Source organism: Arachis hypogaea, chromosome 19 (genome assembly GCF_003086295.3).
Source record: "Arachis hypogaea cultivar Tifrunner chromosome 19, arahy.Tifrunner.gnm2.J5K5, whole genome shotgun sequence".
In the NCBI taxonomy this organism is placed as follows: Eukaryota; Viridiplantae; Streptophyta; class Magnoliopsida; order Fabales; family Fabaceae; genus Arachis; species Arachis hypogaea.
In genome coordinates, this window is record NC_092054.1 from 5,451,378 (window position 1) to 5,475,213 (window position 23,836).

A 23,836-nucleotide genomic window follows, 5' to 3' on the forward strand; every position below is an offset into this window, starting at 1 on the left:
TATCCTTCAATAATTTTTTAATTATTAAATTGTAATTTTACCAAAATTTTTGTTAACAATTATTTTTATATTTTACTATTAATTTTTCAATATCAATATATATTATTTTAACATTAAATAAAAAAATCTTACCACTGTCAAGCATGTTAAATTATCTAACAGTTCTCCACTAACAATTTACGTCAAAACAACTGATCGAGAGTCTCCACCCGAACAAAAAGTGTTTGAGTTTATTAAACGAAAAATGTTCACATGATTTCCTCTTACATTGAACACCAACACATACATAATAATAATTATTATGTCAATCACAAAAGAGAGAACATGTTGTGTCTCTTTGTGTGACTTGTTCTCACCCAAACTTGAGTACTAGGTTACTCCATATTTCTTATTATTTGAAGAAATAGTAGTAGAAAATTAAAGATGGTGAAACCTTAACTAATGTAATACATAGGATCAGGTAGCTTAAAGGTTCTGTTGCCAATGTTGGTTCCCAATATATCACTCCATTGGTCTCCAATGTTTCCAACTATTCTGTATCCTTTTCCCTCTAACTTGTTTCTCTCTGATGATTTATATGTCACTGCTGTTTTTCCATTGTATTCTGTTGAATCCCTGCAATAACACCCAAAGATTATTGATATTTAATAAAAAAAAAATAGTAACTATATTGGACAAGTATACTTTATTAATATTTGGACAAGTATTTGATGGACCTCTGAAATAATTGCCAAAATATTACTAAAGTTGTCCCAACTTATTATTTTTTATTTATCCATGCATCTTGAATAAAATATTTTATATTTTTAAAACAATCTCACTACGCCTACACCTTTTATAATAAGGGTAATACATAACATTTCAAGTGTACCAGGGATTACCGGTGCACCAGTTGTTTTAACTATTGATTTTAATTAATATATATTATATATACTTTTTATAATTTAGATCAACGGTTAAAACAATTGGAGCATCGATACTCCTAGTGCACTTGAAATGTTTCCAATACTATGGTGCTTAAAAACTTTTTTTTCAGCAGTGCTGAAATGAGTTGGACAGAATATTAGATTAGCACGTGTTGCTTCAAAGTGACATGAGAAGATAGAAAGTCAGTGGGAAGCAGCTGAGTTGCAGAATGGTAAGTATGAGATGTCAGGTAGTTATAACACAAAATTTATGTTAATTGAGATGGTTATAGTTTTGGAAACATTTCAAGTGCACCACCGGTGCACTAATTGTTTTAACTGTTAATTTTAATTAATATATATTATATATATTTTTTATAATTCAGACAATTCGTGCATCGATATTCCCGATGCACTTAAAATGTTTCCTATAGTTTTTTAACTATTATAACAACTTGACTGTTTTTATATTGCTACATATGGACGTTTTTGGTCGATACATGAATTGGGCTGGCCGGAGGTTATTGGACTAAAATTGTCCAAAAATTACTCAAATATTTTGAAAACAAAAATTCTTTTAATTAATGTTTTTTTTTTTCTTTTAGACAGATGTCTATAGAGTACTAAGAAATAAAATTAAAATTTTGTGAATAATAATCATAATAATAACTTGTTGTCGGTAAAAGTCAGATGAAACAAAGTGAGAAAAAAAAAAAAAACTAGAAGCAACTAAAAACAAATTAAATAATATCCTATTTAAATTAATAAACAAATTAATAAAATACGGGTATTATTTCATCTTAAAACAAATTAATAATTAATTAATTATTATTTAAAACATACAAAATAATAACCAAAAATTAAATAATATTTCATTTAAATTAATAAACAAAATTTTGAATGCAAATATAAAAATTTAAAATTTAATAATTTGAATTATATCTATTTAAATAAATTCATAAAAAATATATTTTTAAAATATTTTTAATTTAAACATAGTTTTTCGATTTAAAATAGACTTTCAAAATTATATTTAAACTCAAAATATTACTATTTAAAATTTTCAATTTATTTAATTTAAAAATAAAAAATTAAACTAAAAAAATTAAATAACTAAACAAATATTCTTTTTTTAAGAAAAATAAAAGCTATTAATTTTTTTATTTGAGAGAAAAATTTTCATTGAACTTTAAGCTAAGATAGTCACAAAAAAAAAAGCTAAGATAACAATGAATAGGATAAAATGTAAGTTCAACCCAAATTCTACCCGTAAATTAAAACATTTCAATTAAATTCTATTCACATTCTAAATTTTTAACTCGACCCAAAAAATAAATTTATTTTAAGTAAAATATAATATTAATTAGTAATTTCACATTTCATAATATTAAATATTATTTATTTATTATTAGAAAATTAAATTACCAATTATCTTAATATTATTACAGTTTTCTTTTCTTCTTATCAATATAAAAAAAATAAAGGGATAACCGTTTTTTTTACCTGAATTTAACATTTATTTATATATATTGTTTATCATAAATTAATTTTACTAAATACATATTTGTTATAACAGAATTTTTTTACGCATCGTTCCTTCTAGCTTTTTTTTTTCTTTTTTTTTTTTTGTTTCATCTGGCTTTTACCGAAATATTATTATTATTATTTACAAAATTTTAATTTTATTTCTTGGTACTCTATAGACATCAGTCCAAAAAGAAAAAAGAAACAACATTTCAATTGAAAGAATTTTTGTTTTTAACCTCCCAAATTTCCAGCCAGCCCAATCCATGTACCTACCAAAAACGCCCATATGTAGCAATACAAAAACAGCCAAATTGTTATAATAGTTAAAAAGCTATAACCATCTCAATTAACATAAATTTTGTATTATAGAAAAATTTTCAAGTGTACTGTCATACCGGTATTTCAGTGATTTTTAACCGTTGATCTTAATTATAAAAAATATATATAATATATATAATTAAGATCAACGGTTAAAAATCACTGATACACCGGTACGACGGTACATTCGAAAATCTTCCTGTGTTATAACTACCTGACATCTCATACCTACCATTCTGCAACTCAACTGCTTCCACTGACTTTCTATCTCCTCATGTCACTTTAAAGCAACACGTGCTAATCTAATACTCTATCCAACTCATTTCAGCACTGTTAAAGTTTTTAAGCACTATAGTATTACCCAATAATAAATACTGATTGGACATCAATATTTTTTAATAATTAAATACGTGTTTTTTTGTTTTGTTAATTAAAAAAAAATTAAATACACAATTAATTAGTAACAATCATATTTTTATAGGAATATTAAAAGTGTTTGATATATGAATAGTATTTTTTAAATCATAATTAATTTACTTATAAATTATTTATAATGCGAGTGACCCAACAATATCAGATAGACTTAGGGCCGTTAAAATGGGTTAAACCCATTGAATCAGCCCGTTTATTCATTTAAATGAATAAATGAGTAGATTTTGCCTCTAAAATTAAGTCCGTTTAAATTTCGGGTTAAACAGGCTGAACCCGATTAACTTGAAAAAATGACGGGTTAAACGAGCTAGCCTGCGGGATAAATTGGTGGCCCGTTTAATTTTTTTTACATTTTTTTCAAAAAAAGCAACACTTTTTAGCCAATATTTCTTTCGATCCGACCCGAAAATCTGACCCATCAACTAAAAAATTATTATTTATAAAAGTTTTTGACCTAAAAGTGATATTTTTTGTCAAAATATTTTTCAAAAAATAAAATTAAATAATAAACGGGCTAATCCATTTAAGATTTAACTCATCCTGACCATAAACAGTCCGGACTAAAAAATTTTGACCCACCAATAAAGCAGGCTTAAACATACCAGCTCATTTAACCCACGAGCTTAACGGGTCGGGCTTAGATTGGCCGAATTAACCCATTTAACAGCCCTAAATAAACCTCTGATATTATATTACAATTGAGATAGATCTAATTCAACTTCAAAATTAATTCATAAAGTAAGAGATATTTTACGCTTATAAATTATTCAAAGATTATATCTTTAAGAGATATGAAATTTGTGATAGTAGTCTTACCATAAATCATCACAAGAACCATGAACAATTATTATTATAAACAAAGTTAAAATGCTTACTTGACAATCAAAGTGTGAAAAATGGTGTAGCCAGCATTTTTGAGGTTCCTAAGAGTAATATCTCTTTGGGACTGTGGCCTTCCAGTTAAGAACACAACCTTAAATCCAAGACGCAACAATCTTTTGTAGAGTTTAAGACTCTCTGGAAGTGGAGGTGCGGTTCCAAGATCAACCCATTCATTGAATGACGTTGCGTTATATTTTTCTACCCTACAAAACAAAATTAATAGACAAATAATTAAAGTTGTATATGCTATATAGATTTGAAATCAGTTATACGTTGTATATGGATTTGATAATATCTGCATATTTGCGGTAATTATTCGCATCCGATCCAAATTTTGCGAATATATATTATTCCATCTGCAGAGTTAGATCAGATCAGATCCGATCCGTACTATGGTATGATCGGATTGTAGATTTGGTAGTGATATCTGCAGATCCAATCCGCAAATCCATATATCCGCATGTTTCATATAATATAAATAGCATAGTTTAAGAAAGTAAATTCTAATGTGATATAAATTTTAGTGTGTTGTTTTATGATATCTTTTTTTAATTTTTTATGTTGTATTTCAATTTAGAATAATTAAACTTAAATCTTGGGTTATTTTTTTTTTGTTATTCAAAAGAATTTTTATTGATAATATTTTAGGAATAAATAGGCTTAAACAGGTGAAAAATGAATTTTTTAAACATTTTTTTGTAAAAATAGTCAAACGGGATCTTGTAACAGTTTTTTTGAATATGTGGATAGATATACTCCGATCCGATCCGACTTGTAAAAAATGCAGATATCGTATCCAATAAGTGTATGCATATTAAATAAAATTTTAGGCCATATTCAATACGAGTGCAGTCCTAGTCAGTTATGTACATTTTTTTTTAATGTTTCACTACAAGAACCGTCGGATCCAACTCCAATTTACTATTAATGTTGTATATATACACATTCTCTTAAAAAAAATTGTTGAAACACTTAAAAAAATTGTTAATAAACAACTTTTTGGTTGTCTAATTAAAATTAGGATTTTGTTAACTTATTTTCTGAAGACACAGATTAAAAACACTATAAAAAATATTTTATAAAAGTTATTAAAAAAATAAATTTTTGACGGTTTTAATATAATTGAACATAAAAAATATTAAAAAATTCTATTATTATAATTCTAAAATGTGTTTTTAGGACACAAATTAACTAAATCCTTAAAATAAAAAAAAAAATCAGTTTAAAAATTATTTTTTTGAAAAAAGTAAACTTTGTAGCTTTTGTTTAAAATTAAATTATTAATGATTCTGCTATGTCTATAGTCTACATCTTTTATAATAAACATTGCTTTGACATCAATATTTCTTAACAACCAAACACACATCCTTTTTATTTTGTTAGTTAAAAATAATTTAAATAAACAATTACTTAGTAACAATTGTATTTTTATACGGGCGTCAATAGTATTTAGTATATGAATAATATTTTTCAATTGTTAGACCTCTTTTTTAAAAAAAAAAAAAACTAATCTCATAAAAAATAAAAAAACACTAATTTCACAACTAGAAATAATAATAATAATAATAATAATAATAATAAGAGTAAAATATATTTTTTGTCTTTAAAGTTTGACAAAAGTTTTAAAAATATCCCTAAGTTTTATTTTGTTTCAATTTTGTCTTAAAAGTTTTCGATTTACATCAAATATACCCCTGACGGCTAATTTTTCAAAAAATTTAAGATCGATTTAACAACAATTTCATAAGAACAACCCCTCAACACAAGCAACTCAAGCATAATTTTCATGTATTATTGTTATATTGGTCTTAAATTTTTTGAAAATTTAGCCTCCGATAGTATATTTGATGCAAATCGAAAACTTTTGGGACAAAATTGAAACAAAATAAAGCTTAGGAATATTTTTAAAACCTTTGCCAAACTTTAAGAACAAAAAATATACTTTACACTAATAATAATAAAAAAAACCAGTGTAGATGCATAGATAATTAAAGAGCATACCCAAATCCATGGTCAGCATAATAAGGGAGATTAGAGAGTGAAGTTTCATCAATGTCAAAAATCCAAATATCTTTACCATCACCAATAAGATTGAGGTTCTTAGCATATTTATAAGCTTCTTCAGTAACTGCTTTTGAGTCTTCTCTATATTGCTTTCCTAAAAGATAGTTTCCAACATAATCTACACATTCTTTAGGAATTGATGTCCATTCAATGATGTTGTGTGCTTCAACACCAAGCCTCCAACTTGAGCATGATGTTTCAGGAATGTAGTGACCCCCTAACCCTGATTTTAATCTTAGAGGGAATATTGAAAAGGTTAATCCATGCTCTAATGCTAAGCTATGGCATGATGATGGTGTTGCTAATGATATGATTATTGTAGAAAGAGAGAAAATAAGTGCTACTAATTTCATAGTGGCTTTGTAGCTATAGGTAGGTAACAAAAACTTTGTGATGGTTTTATGTGTGACTCTTTTGTTCTTTATATAGAAAAATGTGTCTACATAGAAAAAAAAAATATATGAATAATTTATTGGGTAGCATATGAAAATGAAAGAATACATTATTGTATGAATAATTTATTATTTTTCTGGTCACTATAAGTTTTTTTTTTTTTTTTTTGGGAGAAGGCTTATTTCCTAAATGGAGATTTTTAATTCACAAACTCTTTTTTTTTTTTTTTAAGATTGTGTGATTAATATATATTTGTGAAGTTAAAAAAAAAAGCTTATAGAGGAAACAATTTATACTTAAAAAAAATTATTAAAGAAAAACAGTATAAGCTATAAATAGAAGTGGTACTGATGAAATTATTGAGTAATATGTATGATATTAATTAAGATCAAATTCATGTTCCTAATATACCATAAAAAAATTGAAAGTAAAAAGATAAATAAACAGATAAATGTCTCTTGAAGCCAAGTTTTAAAACTTCATTTGGGACATTGTAACTTGATGTGCATGAATTAAATATTTCAATTTCATTAACAATCCTCTGAAAATAATTTTTTGAAAGTCAAACTCTCAAACCTTATGAGTAAAATTTCTCAAAACTCATCTCTCTCTCTCTCTTTTTCTCTCTCTATATGTATATATATAAACTTTATATCAAATTGATTAAAAGACAAAGAGGCTGGTAAAGGAGACCATACCACTAATAAATATATAATTCAATCATTCTTGCATTGAATTAATGGGTATAGTTTGAAGAATAAAATATTACGTACATGATCCATGCGTGCATTATTTTAGATATTAAATTTGGTTGAGTGAGTTTTAAAAAAAAAAGATTTTTTTTGAGTTATTTTTTTAAAAAAGATCTTATAAAAAAATAAAAGTAATTTTATGTTTGAATATTTTATGCAAAAAAATATTTTTTATTTATTAATTATATTTGAAGTATAATAATATAATTTTTTTATTTATTTATTATGTAAAAAATATTTTTTTTTAAAAAAAAATCTTTTAAATAAAGATATAAACTTTAGTTTTTCAAAAAATATATTTTTTTATTTTTTTATTTTTTTAGTATTTTTATTTTTACTATTAAAAATTTATCACATATGCAAAAAAAAAAAATTTATTAAAAAAATATTTTTCTATTAATTTAATATCACCCAAACAAACACATTAATTTGATAGTGATAACAACCAATAATTAAGTATTTTTAAGTATTTTTGTCTACTTAATTCTATAAAGTATACTAGTATATATAATATCTTATCATATGCATGCATGTAAGACCATGGAGAAAGGGCAAATTATGGCCGTCTCCTTCAAGTTTGCATGCTTTCCATGAGGCAATAGCTTGAAAAATGCCAAAGTAAAAAAATATTAAATGAATACTTTTATAAATATATATTATTTAATTTATTTTTAATGTACCTTTAGTATAGTTGTCCAAACTATCCAATTTTATATCTTACACTTAGCACTTTAATTTAGGTTAATTATTCACGTTTTTTTTATTAGTTAATTTGTTCTTATCTGCCCGTTTTTAGTGAGATTCTCTATAAAGTGAAGCTACTCGTTGAGGTATCCTATTTAATTTTTGGATTATTTGAAATGAACCTCATAAAGTCATTGAACCTTTTTTTTTGGGGTTCATATATACTAGGGATTTAAACGTGAGTAAATTTTTACTTCATTTTTTGTTTCAATGTTTATCTTTATCATTATATCTGTTTCTCAACTACCAATAAAGTTATTTTTGGGGAGGGGATAACAGCGGCTAACTTTTTTAGTTATGGAAGTTTAAAATGTGTTATGCTTTATTATGGAAAAATAGTGTATTTTTTATGGATATGGAGATTAATTTTTTTTTTAATTGAAATTCACAAATTAAAGACTCAGTTTTGTTTCTAAAACAAAACTTAGAGTTCGATTTAGGATAGTAGAGAAATTTGAGCCTTAGATTTGTGTGGACTAAAATTTTTTTTTAACGAATAAATAAATCGGTGGGTCAGTTTTGTGAAAAAAAAAATATAAACCACAAATTTGACCCTCAAATTTGTGGTATCAAAAAAAAAAAAAAATTTAACACCACAAATCTAATTCTCATATTTGTGATATCCATACAAATAAAAAACACACCAATTTTCTACCTTATTAAAAAACACCACCATCAACCCCGTATTAAAAATACAAAGCGGATAACGGCTTCATTCCATGACTCTTGCATATTGAAATTCTTTTATTATGAATACGAACTTTATCAGATAAACTGATAATTATGATGTGCCAATTAATCTAATTATAAGAATAAAAATTAAGAGAAGTAATTTTTTTTTATAAATATGGCTAAATTATTTATTTATAAAATATATCAAGAATTATTAGACTAGATAATAATTATAATTATAGAAAGTCAAATATTTTATTATTTATAAGTTATATTAAAAATTCTCTTTAATCAAATTGAATTAAATAGCAATTATTTTATTAGTATTTATTTTAAAATTTATTTTATATGTATTTTATTTATTTTAAGTTAAATTATTATTTAACCTATTTTTATTGTAGTGAATTTACGAGTTAAAATTTTAAACATAAGAAGTATAAAAATGTCTAAAATCTTATAGCCACATTTTTTTTTTAATTTTTGATGAATGAAAATTTTTTAATTTCCTTTTTAAAAAAAAACTTAGATATAAACAAAAAAATTAAAATAATTCTCTTAACTGTTATATCAAAAAATCGAATTGAAGTAGAATTTTTTTTTTTTTCTATCTTATCCTGGGTTCTGTTTTATATCATGCATAATCTTTACTGTTTATTAAAAAGGTTTATGTATCATAGCATAAATTTAAATACCTACCAAATCTATTTAATATATACTCAATTGTTTATAGATCTTATACCCTTTTTTTTTTCAATAAGTTTAAGATTAAATTTTGAGAATTGCATTTATGTAAAAATGATGAACTTTCAAACAGATGTTGGAATTGAGTTTTACTGAGATATCTTTTATCTGACGAGATTCTTCTTACCTAACCATTATTATATTTAGGGTCCAACATATCAATAATGGTTCCTTTTGATAAAGTTCATTAGATTTATTCAGGATAAAATATGTTTTTTTTTTTTTAATGTTTTTAAAATTTTCAAAATTATTATAAGTTTAGTTTTGTCAAAAAATTAACAGCAGATATATAATTGAAACTTATTTCAAACATTAAAAACAAAATTAAATTAAATATTAAAATAAATATAAAATTTTTAGAAACTGAACTAGCATTCTATGCTTCAAACTATGTTCCACTTGTAGTCGAAAGCTTAAAAATTATCGAGAAAAAGAAAATCAAGATGGTGGTGTAAAATAATCTTCCTTCACTAATCTCACACGGTATAAAAGTCTAAATTTGTATAAAAAACAAATAATTTTGTTTGATAAAATTTTTAAATAAAATTATAATAGCACAGGTATCAATACAAAAAATGAGTTCAAATAATACAAAATATTGATGGTGGTTAATCCCAAAAGAGAGTTCAAGTAGCATTTTTTATTTCTTTATCAAGGATGAATTGTTTGAAGGTACCTTGATATTTTTTTTTTTAATTTGTGGAGTTGGTAGTTTGGCATGATTTTTTTTAATGAATCGAGACTAACACCCAATAGAAAAATAAATTACACTATAAGATGGGAAAAAGAGACTTCTCTCACATTGTCACTTATCAAAATGATAACATTATTGCAAGCAAGGCCTTAATTCCACACTAATTGTAATCCATAAAAAAATCCTAAAGTTCGGAGACCAATATTTGAAGACGACAAAAAATAATAACTTAGGAGTGAAATTCAAACTCGCGATCTTTAGGTGAGTACCATTTGAGCTATAGTTCGTTGGTGAAGGAAGATGAACTTATTAGGACTTGAAATGTAAAATGAATTAATTTTGTATTTCAAGCTTGCTCTTTCTATTAATCTAAATGCATAAATCTAATTGAATGATAGCACAAAATTCTTTATGCTATCGGTGCATTAAAACTAAACTCTTATTTTTACTAGTTTTGATAAGAAATGTTTTTAAGACACTCCATAAGGATACCATAAGTAGAAACTTTGAATGAACGTTAAAGATGAATGATAATTTATTCTCATTCTCTTTCATATTCAAACATAATCTTTCCAATTAGATGTACCACAATCCACAAACATTATGCATACAACTGAAAATTTAATTTTGATGTACTCTCAATGTAAAACAATTTTATACGTGTATTCAATTATATAATATCACATCAGGCCATCAGCAAAAGTAACTACTTTTTACCTTGACCGTAAATGGTCATCCAAAAGGACATGATTGCTGGACTGTATAAACTTTTATACTGTCAGTAATGCATCAAAATTAAACTCTACAATTAAATAGAAAATCAGGTACTTATTTAAAAAAGAATGTTACCCTTTTGTGTTCTCATAAGCTAAGAATATAGAGAAATAATTCATTAATAATGATTTTAAAAAATAATGTCACATTAATCATGAGACCATACACTAATATATAAAACATTACATTTGAACAAAAGATGGGGGAAAAAATTGGAACCTGAACAAATGGCTCCTCAGATCCACGCAAAAATTTCTCTGCAATTTATTTTCCAGAATTGCTCTTGGAAATGTTACATCATGATGATACAGGAATTCTCATTTTGCATGGAACATGCTGTTGACGGATTCATAACTGGGGACATTTATAACTGCGGCGATAAGAGGAAACATCTTGTTAATCGTTGGTTAAGACTCGAAGCGCCATAATTAAGTAATTAAATGAAAAACTAGTCAATCACCGTCGCCAAAGGATGCCATAGTCAAAGGAGAGGAAATAATCTTCTGAGCAATTTTGGTGATATCGTTCAACGTGATTTCATCAACTGCCTTCAAGAACAGCTCCACAGGCTTCCTGAAATGATCATAACAAGGTTCTTAAGTAACAATTTGCAGAGGGCTCATTACTAGTTAATAAAAATTCGTAGGGTGCAGAATTCGAAAGCGCAAGATGCGAGGTTTGTTGAGGTTAACAAAACTAAGAAGAAATTCTTGCTTACCTTTCTCCATAAGTCAAAATTTGCCTCCCTATATCTTCTGATGCAATCATCTGAAAAAGCAAAAAAAAAAAAAAAAAAAAACAATGATTTTTTATTTTAAGCATACAAGAATCATATGAAATCTAACCAATCCCATCTCCCCTTCAGAATTGAAGATTAAAAAGAACAAGGCAAACACTCGCGAGGATTGCAACGGGTACTATAATCACATTTGTTTTAGTGGTCAACGAGGCAATGGTGGAGCTAAGCATGAATTTGTAATTAAAGCGGGCAATTCTCAAGGCTAAGAGGAAAATGAATTGTATCAAGGATTAAGAAATTAAAAGGGGAAAAAAGAAAAAAATAAACGAGAGGTTCGCCCTCTCAGAAGGGGACACAATGTGCCGCCCTTCGAAAATTTAAACAAGGGAGTCAAACCAAAAGAGAACCCCATTGCACAGTAGAGAAAGAGAGACCATACTCGAGATTCCAGATTCATTAGAACTGCAGACTTTGTGGATTTTTTGGCGCGGTCAAGCTGCACCTGTGTAACTGCCATGGCAAGAATCATAAATTTATTAGACAGAAATCAAGGTCCTTACCAATATACTACAGAAGCAAAAGAGAAAGAGAAGTAATACCTTGTCCAGGTGACGCAATCGCTAATAGTTCTTTGGCCGCTATATCCACAGATTTTGCCACAAACTCAGGGCTCTACACAAATTCGAGAGTCAATTAACCATTTCTTGGCTAATCTCTATAAGATAACTCCTTAATTTACTTATTAGATGAGAATCATGGGAATTGTCCATGCAGATGAATGCAAAGGAAGTTCAGAAAGAGTCTTACAGTGCTTGTGTAAATGCCGAAGAGTCCTGTGTTGTTGAAGATGCTGTTGAATGCAGAGCAGGAAAGAATTTGTTGGTGCTCATTCAACACGCGAAGGTCTGGATTGAATTGTACACACAATACAACTTTAAACATTAGAGAAGATATACCAAATATAAGGACTCAAGGGGAGCATAAGGTGTTGTAGTCATCTCAAATGGGAAAACATAGAACATTGTGATCAAGATAAATCATATCATAGAGCCATGGTTACTTGAGAGCTGGTACAGGGAACGCTATGCAGTTTGTTTCAGTATGAAATTATGCAATTTGTTACTTTTTGTGATTAAATTGCAGGTGTTCATTTTGAGAGAATTTGGTATACAAGTAAATGAAAGAATCAAGGCAACTATGGAACAAACTAAACTGTTAGCCAGAAGATATCGGTAAAACTTACATAGCCTTGAGTGCATCCCTTTCCCGGGCCCTCCTGCTGAGAATGATCCGCCCCCTCCCATAAGTGTCTGCATGATCAGAACTGTTATTTCCATATAAAATCATTTTTCCTTCTGTTTTTGAGAACTGAAGAAAAGAAGCAAAATCTGAAGGCATAGGACAAAATGAGCACCTGTAGAACAGTCAAAACTATGGCATCCTTCTCCTTTTGCCATCCACCGGGCACTTCAAAGGCAATCGCAACATGTGTAGCCTGCACTTGCAACATACCATAGTAGGTAAGTACAGATATGTCTTTTAAACGGGATAAATTAAACAGAATGATTAGATACAAGTAAATCTAAGTAGTATTCTATACCAAGTTACACATACCCCTGATTCACCCTGATGACGGAAGTCACCCCCAACATAGATAGATTTTGGTTCATGAGGTTGGGGAACATTTGGTAGATCAGCGAGAAGAGGCTCAGCAACAGACAGAAGTTCTTCATGGTCAACCCCAGATGCTGCAAGCACCATTCTAGGTGCTGTATAGTTTTCCTGATTTTCGCATTAGACAACAATCACATTCACATATAGATCACCAGAAGCCGAAAACCAACAATATTCAGTCAATATCAGAAAGGGTAAAAGATCTTTACAGCAACAAATTCCTCTAAAATTGAGCCATCCAGTCTGTTCAATGCTGTTTCAGGAGCCAAAAGAGGATTAGCCAATGCACCGGAATAACCAGCAGAGTGAATTGCTTCTAAGAGCAAGCCTTGGGGATTATTTGAAAGTTCTCCAAGCTCTGATTTCACCTTTTGGAGCTGTATCAATACATGGTTCGACAAATTCAGCAATGGCCAAAGTTGAACAATTAATCAACTTTTCACATCGGGATTACATATATAAAAGAAAGAGACTACATTATCAAAATGGAATGCTCTGGTTTTACCACAATTCCTGGGGTTCCCAGTGCACAAGAAAACTAGAAAGGAAATTATCCTATAGATTGCTAGCGCTAGCTCCTAGTTCAATTTTCCACCAACCAATTCATACTATGTTTAATTCCCCAAAAGGTCAAAACTAATCAGAAGTCAGAGCTAAAAAATATTCATTTCCAATCTCAGTGCATGAGTTGGTATAGTACTTAGTGTTAAATTCCATTCTCAATGCAATGGAGTCTAGTAAATTATGACAGCAAAATGAGAGAATTTGGGATTCAGATAAGTTGAAAATTCTCTATTTTGTGCAAAAAATTATTCTTTTGATCTGTTCTGGAAAGTAAGTAAAGTTATAGCAAGATGTAATAGGCTATCTCTGATGCAAGGATTGCATTCTCTCTAACTGTTCATACTTTGTAACTGAACCTAACTCACTCTAACAACCTATGACTTTACTAAATATTGATGTTACCATGCAAAAGGTGAGGTAGCTGTGTTAACTCAAACTTTCTCCGGAAGATGCCCTAACACTTGCAAGGAATAACATTGTCTTCGTTTTCATTTTTACTTGATAACTACATTGTCATTAAACTTGTAAAGAATAAATAAATAAATAAATACTATATAAACACTCACTCTTTTAGATGTCTCATTTTCTCATAATACATCATAGGAATACCTAAGCCTTAATTGTGGACAATAGAACAATGTCCATTTGCTGCATATACTGATGAATGACAGAATGAAACTGCTAACTAAGGGTGCTTGTTTGTTTCTTGTCTTCATTTTCAGATGCAGGACATGGGTAGCATCTCTAGTAATTAAATTTCAAAAGTACAAATTGAAAATGAAAATGAAAATGTGAAACAAACAAGACAGATACTTAACCTTACGAATTAAAAAGATTCAATCCTTTTGTAATCACAAAAATCAAATACCTCTTCATTGACCTCCCAGTTCAAGAAGACTGGGTTCCTTACACAATCAACCAGCAATTCCACCATTTGAGGAACATACGTCTTCAAAGCATCAAAAGTGTATCCCATTTGCTCCCGAGAAGCTGAGGCTCCTATATTGCCACCAATAGCTTCTACCTCCCTTACGATACGAAAATGACTACGGTTTATTGTGCTCTTGAAAGCCATTCGCTCGAGCAGGTGAGAAGCCCCACTATACAATGGTGCCTCATATATGGAACCACAGTCAAGGTATAATCCAATTGAGGCTGCATGGTTCTAATTAACAACCAAAATGAAAAACATAATCACTATGCTAACCAATCACCTCAAATAGACTATTATCACTCAAAGTAGCATTGTCATTGAACATATCAACATATTGGCCCCCATTCGTAAACCACCTTAGAATAAAAATACAGAGAAACCTGTATTGGTCTCCCGGGACAATATCCTTTTTTGTGCACTTACAAAACACAAGCAAAGAGAACTATAACTATGCGCATACCGGTGAGGTCTCCGAGGCTATTTTGAGACCATTATGGAGAGTTGTGATCTTGGTCTTGCTTGGCTCAACCAAATCCGGCAGTGGATCAGGGAGGGCTATGCCTCCAAGCGGAGTGTCAAGCGGAGGAAGTGGACTAGAACTCTCCCCTGTAAGCCAGCTGAACAATCCACCTGAGGAAGGCTTTGTAGCCACTGCAGTTGAAGTTGCAAACCTAGTGGCTCTCAAGTAGCTTCCATGGCCCTAATCACACACATTACAAGGTCCCATTTCATCACACAGCAACACACATAATGTTTGCAACAAAATTACCACACAAAAAATGAGCATTCCATTCCACTTTCACCAATTCGAATCTATATCACAAACAACAAGAGCTAAATTTTCTATTCCCCTATTTGTCACATGATTTCTAGCACGAAAAAAATAATCTAGGAATTGTCAAAATGGGCAACTATAAATTTAATGAATAAAATAAAAAAGCAAACAACTTTTCCAATATACAACCCCATCAAAAAAAAAATCAAAATCAATTTTTTTCATGTGGGTTTAGCTCAAATCAATTGAAAACTTCATTATTTGACTTGTGGTATTAAAAAAAAATAAATTAGAAAGAAGAAAGGAAATAGAGAGAGAAGCGTAGTAGAGAGTGACCTTGAGATGCCTCTTGAGTGAAGAAGATGCTGCTCTATACATGTTAAAAATGAGAAAACGCAATAAATCGCTAAAATCTAAAAGCAAATTGTTTTCGATGTTATATGAGAGTGTAAATCAGCAAATTCCGATGTTCCTACGAAGCAGCGGATCACAAAACCAGAAAACAAACACACAGAGGGGCTTTCGGTTCCAGATGACAAGACAATGGGGAATGGGTCAGGCCAAGTCATTTATGTTTTGTCAAGGCCCATTAAATTTTTAAAAGGTTAAATTCTTCGTAAACTTAGTTGGGCCACTTAGGCCCAATGAGGATAAAAGCTTTAAAATGACAAAAAAATAAAAGAATAAGACTCGGCAAAATTAGAAATGAAGTCAGTGTCCAAACAAAAAAAAAAAGAAATGAAGTCGTTAATTACATATTAATTAAAAATAGATGGTTGATTAAATTTGTTTAAATATATATTTTTTAAATATAACTATGTTGTGCATATATTTGTTACGGTCCGGTCCGGCTGGGTCATTATCCAACCCAACCCGATTAGCTGATTTAGCGGACCCCGTGCCCGGATTTCGATCCGGATACCTACCTCCTAGAAGGGACCTCTCCTATGGGACCCGCCCTACTGACAGGGTATATATGGAGAGGGTCCTACTCCTCCCCCACGATACGTCATTACCACCCTTACTCTCACTGCCATCTGTATCATTTCTAACTTGAGCGTTGGAGTATCATTGTAGATGGCTCTCCCCTCACATCACAGCGACTCGGGAGGTCGTCTGTCCGCACGTCCCGCTCACCGGACCCAGATCCAGGCCGGTTCCCACCTTCTCACCCAAGGAACGTCTCCGACCTGTCCGTCACACAAAGTCCCGAACATTATTAAAATTCAATTATTAATAAAAATATAAAATACATAATGAAAATATGTAAAATAATTAAATTGTTGTCAACACTTTACTCATTATTGGAGAAACCGAACTCATTTTTGAGGTTTTAATTATGCAAATTTAATAGAAATTAATAACATAAAATTATATTAGCTGTGTATACCACTAATTATTAGTGTATTATAGCATTGTATTATACGTGGCTTTAAGATTTCAGTGGTTGGAATTCCAAATGCTATTGACAATGATATCCCGGTAAGCATGCTTGAAATGTATGGGGTCCTAAAGCTATTTGCTTCATTAAGGTCAAAATGATTTTTTTTTTTTTTTTTAAACATTCAATTGATTAATGTGTATTGCACTCTGCTAGCTCATAGTGCCATTCATAGCGCAATGGCCAGGTACACAGGCTTCACAGTTGGTCCTGTCAGTCATGCATATATTTCATTTGGGGCAACCAATTTGTGATTTGAAGCAAGTTTGTTTGATTTCATCACTGAACAAGATTGTAACATCTTATGGCTCAAATTTTGTGGAGAGGATAAATGAAAAGCAGAAGGTGGTGAACTCGTGATAACAGACAAAATGTGGGCAAGACTGTTATCTTCAACCAACCAACCTAGCTTCATCACATGAAACCAGGGTATTCATACACAAATGAGATATATACATAATTTTTGCTGTTTCTATTTAAACACATCATAGACTACTTTCTCTTTTTTCTTATAGTACACAACCAGTGCTGAAAACATGAGGATACTCGACCAGAGAAAACGAAATATAACAACACGAAATAGGAGCACTTGCTTGCCCAGCACCTAAAGGCCTAATTACATCATAAAAAAAGGGCAGCCCGTGGCAAGCATCTCGCGTTAACATAAGATTTGAGGAAGGGCCGCACCCAAAAGGTGTGATGTACGCAGCCTAACCTGATAATTATATTAGTGGCTGTTTCCATGGCTTGAACCTGTGACCTTGAGGTCACACGGAGACAACTCAACCATTGCATCATGGTATTCATGAGATCGGTGCACACAGTGCTCAAATAGTTTAGATTCTTTTCAATACCTTGGGAAAGACTGTGTAAATAACTTCTTTCAGATTCCTGCAACCCACAAGTGTCATCTTTTCTAGACCTTCATTTCCTAAAGTTTTTTCAGCTGTTTTTGGCACTATGCACATTCTGTAACCCAATTTGGCCACTGTGTATACCCTTTTCTCCATTCTAGGAACCTGCATCATCATCATCATCATCGTCATCGTCACATAAATAATACATAATCCAAATGCTAGTAAATTCTAATTAGCAAATGTTCATTCTCATGAAGCATCATTACCATGCGAAGCTCGCCACCAAGTCCAATTTCACCGATGAATGCAATTTCATTTGGTATTGGGACCTCCAAGAAACTGAGAAAAAGAAAAGGTACATCATAGATTGACACTAAAATCTAACAATAAGGGAAGGAGAAAAAAGGACATATTTCATTAACCTCTTGTGAGATTTAGTAAAATTCATCGTTACCTGACCTCTTTGGTGTTATGTTTATAAGGATGTTAAGTGTCACATTTTAGAAAATATAAATATATCACGTGTAATATTACTTATATCAACGCTGTAATTTTATAAATAGAAAGGAGGTAAGTGTAACCAAAATTTTGATTTTTTATCATACACTGCCAGAAAATTATTTCTCCAAGTCCAAGCAGCATGTACATCTAACTTCAATCATATGCTCCCGAATCCTCTTCACATGACATTTATCATTTTCAGATCAGCAAGTTTTAACACAGTTGAATAAAATTTAGAAATATAAACCTGCTACAAATCGCAGCTGCTATTGCAAGATCTCCTGCAGTCTCAGTAAGTGTCAACCCACTAACAACGTTCAAAAACACAGCCTGTTGTACAAAACAGAACTTGATCAGCACGAGTCAAGAAGAAAATAAGTAAAGCAGTTAAGTAAAAAAAAAATACAGATGAATGGCTTTAGAACTGGTCAAGGAAGAATGGCCAACAAACAAAAATATATATTGCATTTATAGATCAGCTTACATTTTCTTGTAGGCGAAGACCTGCTTGCTTTATAAGAACCTACATTTGAGTTATGAGACTATGATCAAGGAATTACTCTACACCTCTCAGCACTGAAGATTATATAATGGATACACAAAAGACTAAAAAGAAGATAATAAGATGATGATATGATACAAAAGCATGTCAATAAAATTTTGAACAACATACAGATATGATCATATCAGCTCTATTTGCATGGATCCCATTAACTTGCCTTGAACCCGTTGAGCCAGAAAGACAAAGTGCCTGCAACACGCATACAGAAATTTGCTTAAATCTCCAAAGAAAAAGATGTGTGAAAGAATTCTGATTTATGTATTATTATGTTCCAACTTCCAAGTATTTTCATGCAATGATACAGCGAATCGACAACTGAGCACCAAGAGCCTAACTCAATTTAGACTACTGGTACAATGTATATGGATTTAATCATGAATTTTATGTTTCATGCATTTGATTTCCTAGAAAATTTTACAAAGTGAAAACATCATCATTTCTAACAATTGCTTGCAATATATTCACAATAAAGGGCAGTGAAATTACCCACAACAGAAATAAAGGAAAATCACCTGAATTTCAATAAGGAATGTTCGGGAGCCATCCATTATCACAGCAACAGCTAGCCCCGCTAATATTTCCGAATCTAAATGTTGCTCACTGAGAAACATTTCACTCGCATTTGAAACAGCCTGAAGTCCTGAATGTGACATCTCAAAAACTCCAAGCTGACAACAAAGATCAAAAATAAATTTTTTGCTGCATCATCGTGACAAGAGAGTAAAGTAAATAATGCCAAAACCAAATAAGTAGAAGAAATTGGCATGATTACACAAAAAGATACCACTTCTCTATATGGTTAAAGAGGGGCAAATAAGGTACATATAAAGACATTACCAGAACGTACGAAAATAAACTAAAGAAAGAAGTCAATGCCAAGACATCTGTTCATAATATTACGTGTTGCAACTTGCAAACAGATATTTATTGAAGTTGTTGGTACTTAGAAATAAAGTCAGGGAAGATATGGTGGATCCACAACATAATTGTAGTGGTGTACCTCATCAGTGGATCCAAATCGATTTTTCACAGCTCGAAGCATACGATGGGTGGAGTACTTCTCCCCCTGAGGATTACAATGAGCAGTTAATATAGAGAAAATGAAGTGATTTCAGCAAGGTAACCATTCCATAAGTAACATGCGAAAAATGCATTAGGCAGTAAAAACAAAACTATGTGATTTTAGCTCAAAAATATACTCTCAAAATAATTTTGCAAAAGGATTAAGGGAATAGGATGAACCATGTCTTGCAACTGAACAATAACTTGGAATCTAAGTAAAAATATATAGTCAAAGTCTCAAAGAATATATGCGAATAAGAATTTGTCAACTATACAACGAAAGAAAGATACATCAAGGTACCAACTTCCATATACAGAACAACGTCTACAATATGCTCCAAGACACGAGGTCCAGCTATGTCTCCAGATTTAGTCACATGGCCAATCTAAAATATAGAACCAAAAAAAAAAAAAGCAAATTTGCAATGGTTAAGCCAACAATTCACATGCCACTTAAACAGGAAAGGTACAATGCATAAGTTTGATGAACATATGCTTGCTCACCAAAAGAACGGGGATGTTTGTTGTCTTTGCAAATCGCAGCAAAGCTGAAGTGCATTCTTTCACCTGTCACACACCTATGACATGTCATGTATCATGGTAACCGGCATGTCATTTCACCATATAAAAAGATATAGCCAATGCACATTTGACAGTTTTGGTAATATAGAGATTAAATGAATCTTGAGTAGGGATGATATGGTGTGAATGATAAAGTAGGCCATTCATCTTAGAAACAAAATGAACAAATCAAAGAATTTCAAGCAACAGAAAACCTATTAATTGTACCACAGATGTTATCCTTTTCAGTAAGATGCAAGTTAACAAGGAAATTTAGCAAGATAGATTCCCAACCTGCATAATCCCTCCAGGACTTCCCATTATTCCTTTCAAATAAACAGTTTGTATTGAATCAATAACCAGAGCCCGAGGAGCGAGATACTGAACTTTTTTCAATATATCCTGACACAATACAATAGCAAACAATACATCAATTAGACGCCTGTACAATGCTCTACTCTAGCCAATTAAAAGGCAAACAAAATTCTTGGTAGTATCAAGAAATTGTTAAAACCATGTTAAAAAAATAACACACAACTGATCCTTATGGTAAAAACAAGTCAGAAGAATCCAAGACAAATCACCTCAATATCATTACTTGAATATAAATAAATGTCTTCTGTAATGCCAAGGCGATCCGCCCTATTGCCTATTTGCTCAACACTCTGTCATAAATGAACAAATTATGATAAATAAAAGCTACATCAAAAAGTATTTTAAAGAATTAAACAACAGTTGTAAATCAGAGGATATACTACACTGTCCAAGTCAACGGTTTTTCTGTAGATTAATTATTATATTATTCACAGGCTTACTTTCTTCTACATTTAAATGAGGTTATTTTCCCCTAAATATCTAGTTTGAGAAATGAATAAGTTTTATAAAAGCCACACGAGATTTTTCAGGAACTTGAGATGATAATTAAGTTTACAATTTTGAAAACCACCAACAAGCAAAAGCCAAACCTCTTCACCAGAGACGTACACAACTGGAGATGCTTCGCTATCATTGCACTCTTCTGTGATCATTGCAGCAATCTGCAAGTTCAAGTGTCACAATTAAAGTAAGTGTCCATGGGGTTGGCCAAGTCTTCAAAAGAATGTTAGCCATCTAACTTGAAGATCCAGTTTCAGTGTTTCACTATCTGAAAAGTAATCCATACCTGCAGCAGCAGAGTACTTTTCCCGACACCAGGATCGCCACCAACTAAAGTCAAAGAGCCTTCAAACCCAACATTACAAAAGCAAAATTACTAAGCCATGAGTACTCTTGCAATATGGGTTTTCAGAAACTTTAATCACATAAGATATGGTAACCACTAGAACAATCAGCTGGAGAATTCATAACAGAATTTAAATAAGGAGCACAGGAAAAAGCAAAAGTAGTAACTCCTTGGAACTAGTCCTCACCCATCAAACATACAATCAAATCATGGCCAAGACAGAGAGTTTGTCTAAAGATAAGCATAAATATTGAATTGAACCTGGTACAAGGCCTCCACCAAGCACTCTAGAAACTTCATTTCCACAAGGACCATTTCTGAAATCAAAGCAAACCACAAAAAATATAACACTTGCCACATTGTTTCTTCAATGGTAAATTGCAAACAAATGATCCATTTAAAGCTTGTATCTTTTTGAAAGAACCTACAATGGAATCCTCCAATGAAGCTGATCAAGACCTCTATTGACCTCAGACAATCTCAATGGACGCAACTGAGTTTCTTCCTGGTGAGGTAGCCATGACCCAACAGCACCATCCATAACAGCAAAACCACTCACCTTGTTGTCACTTCCTTTGGTTTCATGAAACTCTTTCATGGTTCCAGCTTCACCACATGACCTGCACACACCCCACCATTGCCCTGCACTGTAGCCGCAATTGCTGCAAACCCAGTGAACCTTCTCCTTGGCCTTCTTCTTCTTCGGAGCGCCACCGATTCCCTGAACTGGGTTTGTGGCAAAGTCTTGAGCTTTGTGATCAGAAGAAGAGGGGTTTGCATTGGCGGTGAATGGGTGTTGTGGGTTGTGAAGGTGAAGGTGAAAGGTTGAATTTGGTGGAAATGATGATTGGTTTAAAGGAAGCAAATGGAAACGAGAGAAGAAGGGCACGGAAGCCATTTGGATTTGCATGGATTGAAGCTCGTCCAAATAAACCCTAGTGGAGGGTTTTAACTTTTGACTCTTGAGAGTTTCAGTTGAAAAAAATCAAATAGACATGAATTTTTTCACTTTTTTATTTTTGATATTGGGTTAGTGGTGGTGTATAACCGCACTATGGGGGTGCATTGGTGCAAGGTGCTTGACGGGAGTGTGGCACTTAGAAATCGTTGGGTCCGAATTTATGGTTCCCAAAAATTTTTTCCATCTTGCCAAGAAATTGTTGAGTCCGATTTCTTTGTGCAAAAGAAAAATCTGAACGTTAAGCATGAAATTGGTGGGTCCGATTTCCATGCACTGCCCTCCATGAACCACAAATCGGACGATCCAATTTGTATCCCTTTTCAGCTGCAGTAAATCGGACCGTTTGATTACTTCTCTTCACCTGAATGCCGTCACACCGATGTAAAATTCTCCATAGTTTCATAACCCAGCATTACACCACAGTCGGTGTCATATCAAAAAAAATTAGCCGAATTTTTTTCCTGACCAACAAAAAAAAAGACATGAATTTAAGCAAGTATTGTGACAATTATATTTCTTACATTTTAATCTCTTCTTGTCTAATAATCCTTTTATATATATTTGCAAAGCTACATGGAAAACATATTTTAGTAACTAAATTTAATTAAATTAATCAAATAATTTATTGACATAATAAAAGTTAATTAAAGATAAAGAATGAGACATATAAAAAAGACTTGATTAAATTTAATTATATATATTAGCGGTTCAACAGATACGTTGAATCGCATTTTTATTGTTTTTAAAAATTAATTTTATTTTTTGTTAATATATCATTTACTCTTTAAATTTATTAGATAAGTATTTTTTTATTTTAATATTGATGTGATTTTATTTATATCATATTTTATTAAAATTAAAATTACTATAAATCAAAATATAATTAAAAAATAATAATAATAACATTATTTTGATTCAAAAAGAGTATATATAAACCAAAATACATGAGTAAGTTGTTATTCAAATTTTGAATTTTGAAATGGAGAGTGGAGAGAGCGGGGGAGAGTCTTCGAGGGTGGCACATAGCGAGGCAGCCGGCCATGCCGGCGAGAGCAATAAGGGGGAGAGTGGAGGTGGGCATGCAT

At 31.0% G+C, this 23,836-nt stretch overlaps 3 protein-coding genes across 4 annotated transcripts; all 3 read right to left on the minus strand.

Moving 5' to 3' along the window:
• Positions 1–212: 212 nt before the first annotated feature.
• LOC112780140 (stem 28 kDa glycoprotein) lies at positions 213–6,530 on the minus strand. Its single transcript, XM_025824481.3, has 3 exons — positions 6,066–6,530; positions 4,058–4,267; positions 213–615 (listed from the first exon to the last, which is right to left on the minus strand). Exons 1-3 carry the CDS (start codon positions 6,479–6,481, stop codon positions 435–437), a joined length of 807 nt encoding a protein of 268 aa, XP_025680266.1. The 5' UTR covers positions 6,482–6,530; the 3' UTR covers positions 213–434.
• Positions 6,531–11,001: 4,471 nt separating this feature from the next.
• On the minus strand, positions 11,002–16,129 carry LOC112780139 (mitochondrial-processing peptidase subunit alpha). Its single transcript, XM_025824480.3, has 13 exons — positions 15,921–16,129; positions 15,270–15,509; positions 14,744–15,040; positions 13,521–13,688; positions 13,252–13,419; positions 13,052–13,132; positions 12,881–12,947; positions 12,445–12,542; positions 12,237–12,309; positions 12,077–12,147; positions 11,617–11,666; positions 11,359–11,471; positions 11,002–11,268 (listed from the first exon to the last, which is right to left on the minus strand). Exons 1-13 carry the CDS (start codon positions 15,960–15,962, stop codon positions 11,216–11,218), a joined length of 1,521 nt encoding a protein of 506 aa, XP_025680265.1. The 5' UTR covers positions 15,963–16,129; the 3' UTR covers positions 11,002–11,215.
• Positions 16,130–17,399: 1,270 nt separating this feature from the next.
• Positions 17,400–22,880, minus strand: LOC112777118 (uncharacterized). Of its 2 annotated transcripts, none has more exons than XM_025821401.3 (15): positions 22,219–22,880; positions 22,052–22,107; positions 21,731–21,789; positions 21,534–21,605; positions 21,153–21,233; positions 20,863–20,970; positions 20,512–20,574; positions 20,313–20,393; positions 19,946–20,011; positions 19,458–19,613; positions 19,057–19,134; positions 18,868–18,906; positions 18,631–18,713; positions 18,149–18,221; positions 17,400–18,044 (listed from the first exon to the last, which is right to left on the minus strand). In XM_025821401.3, exons 1-15 carry the CDS (start codon positions 22,698–22,700, stop codon positions 17,862–17,864), a joined length of 1,680 nt encoding a protein of 559 aa, XP_025677186.1. In that variant the 5' UTR covers positions 22,701–22,880; the 3' UTR covers positions 17,400–17,861. The 2 variants fall into 2 exon arrangements, with proteins under 2 accessions (XP_025677186.1, XP_025677187.1); XM_025821402.3 differs by having other exon boundaries at positions 21,978–22,107; positions 22,219–22,712.
• Between the last annotated feature and the right edge of the window lie 956 nt (positions 22,881–23,836).

What these genes read in the sequence shown, in the direction of transcription:
- LOC112780140 (XM_025824481.3), bottom strand. Translation starts at nt 6,481, where the DNA reads ATGAAATTAGTAGCACTTATTTTCTCTCTTTCTACAATAATCATATCA. An exon ending in TATGCTGACCATGGATTTGG is followed by an intron (nt 4,268 to 6,065) that starts GTATGCTCTTTA and finishes TTTGTTTTGTAG; the next exon opens with GGTAGAAAAATATAACGCAA. An exon ending in TTTCACACTTTGATTGTCAA is followed by an intron (nt 616 to 4,057) that starts GTAAGCATTTTA and finishes GTGTTATTGCAG; the next exon opens with GGATTCAACAGAATACAATG.
- LOC112780139 (XM_025824480.3), bottom strand. Translation starts at nt 15,962, where the DNA reads ATGTATAGAGCAGCATCTTCTTCACTCAAGAGGCATCTCAAG. An exon ending in TAGCCTCGGAGACCTCACCG is followed by an intron (nt 15,041 to 15,269) that starts GTATGCGCATAG and finishes GTTGTTAATTAG; the next exon opens with AACCATGCAGCCTCAATTGG. An exon ending in TCGGCATTTACACAAGCACT is followed by an intron (nt 12,310 to 12,444) that starts GTAAGACTCTTT and finishes GAATTTGTGTAG; the next exon opens with AGCCCTGAGTTTGTGGCAAA.
- LOC112777118 (XM_025821401.3), bottom strand. Translation starts at nt 22,700, where the DNA reads ATGCAAATCCAAATGGCTTCCGTGCCCTTCTTCTCTCGTTTCCATTTG. An exon ending in CAAACATCCCCGTTCTTTTG is followed by an intron (nt 20,394 to 20,511) that starts GTGAGCAAGCAT and finishes TCTATATTTTAG; the next exon opens with ATTGGCCATGTGACTAAATC. An exon ending in GAGCTGATATGATCATATCT is followed by an intron (nt 18,907 to 19,056) that starts GTATGTTGTTCA and finishes ACTCAAATGTAG; the next exon opens with GTTCTTATAAAGCAAGCAGG.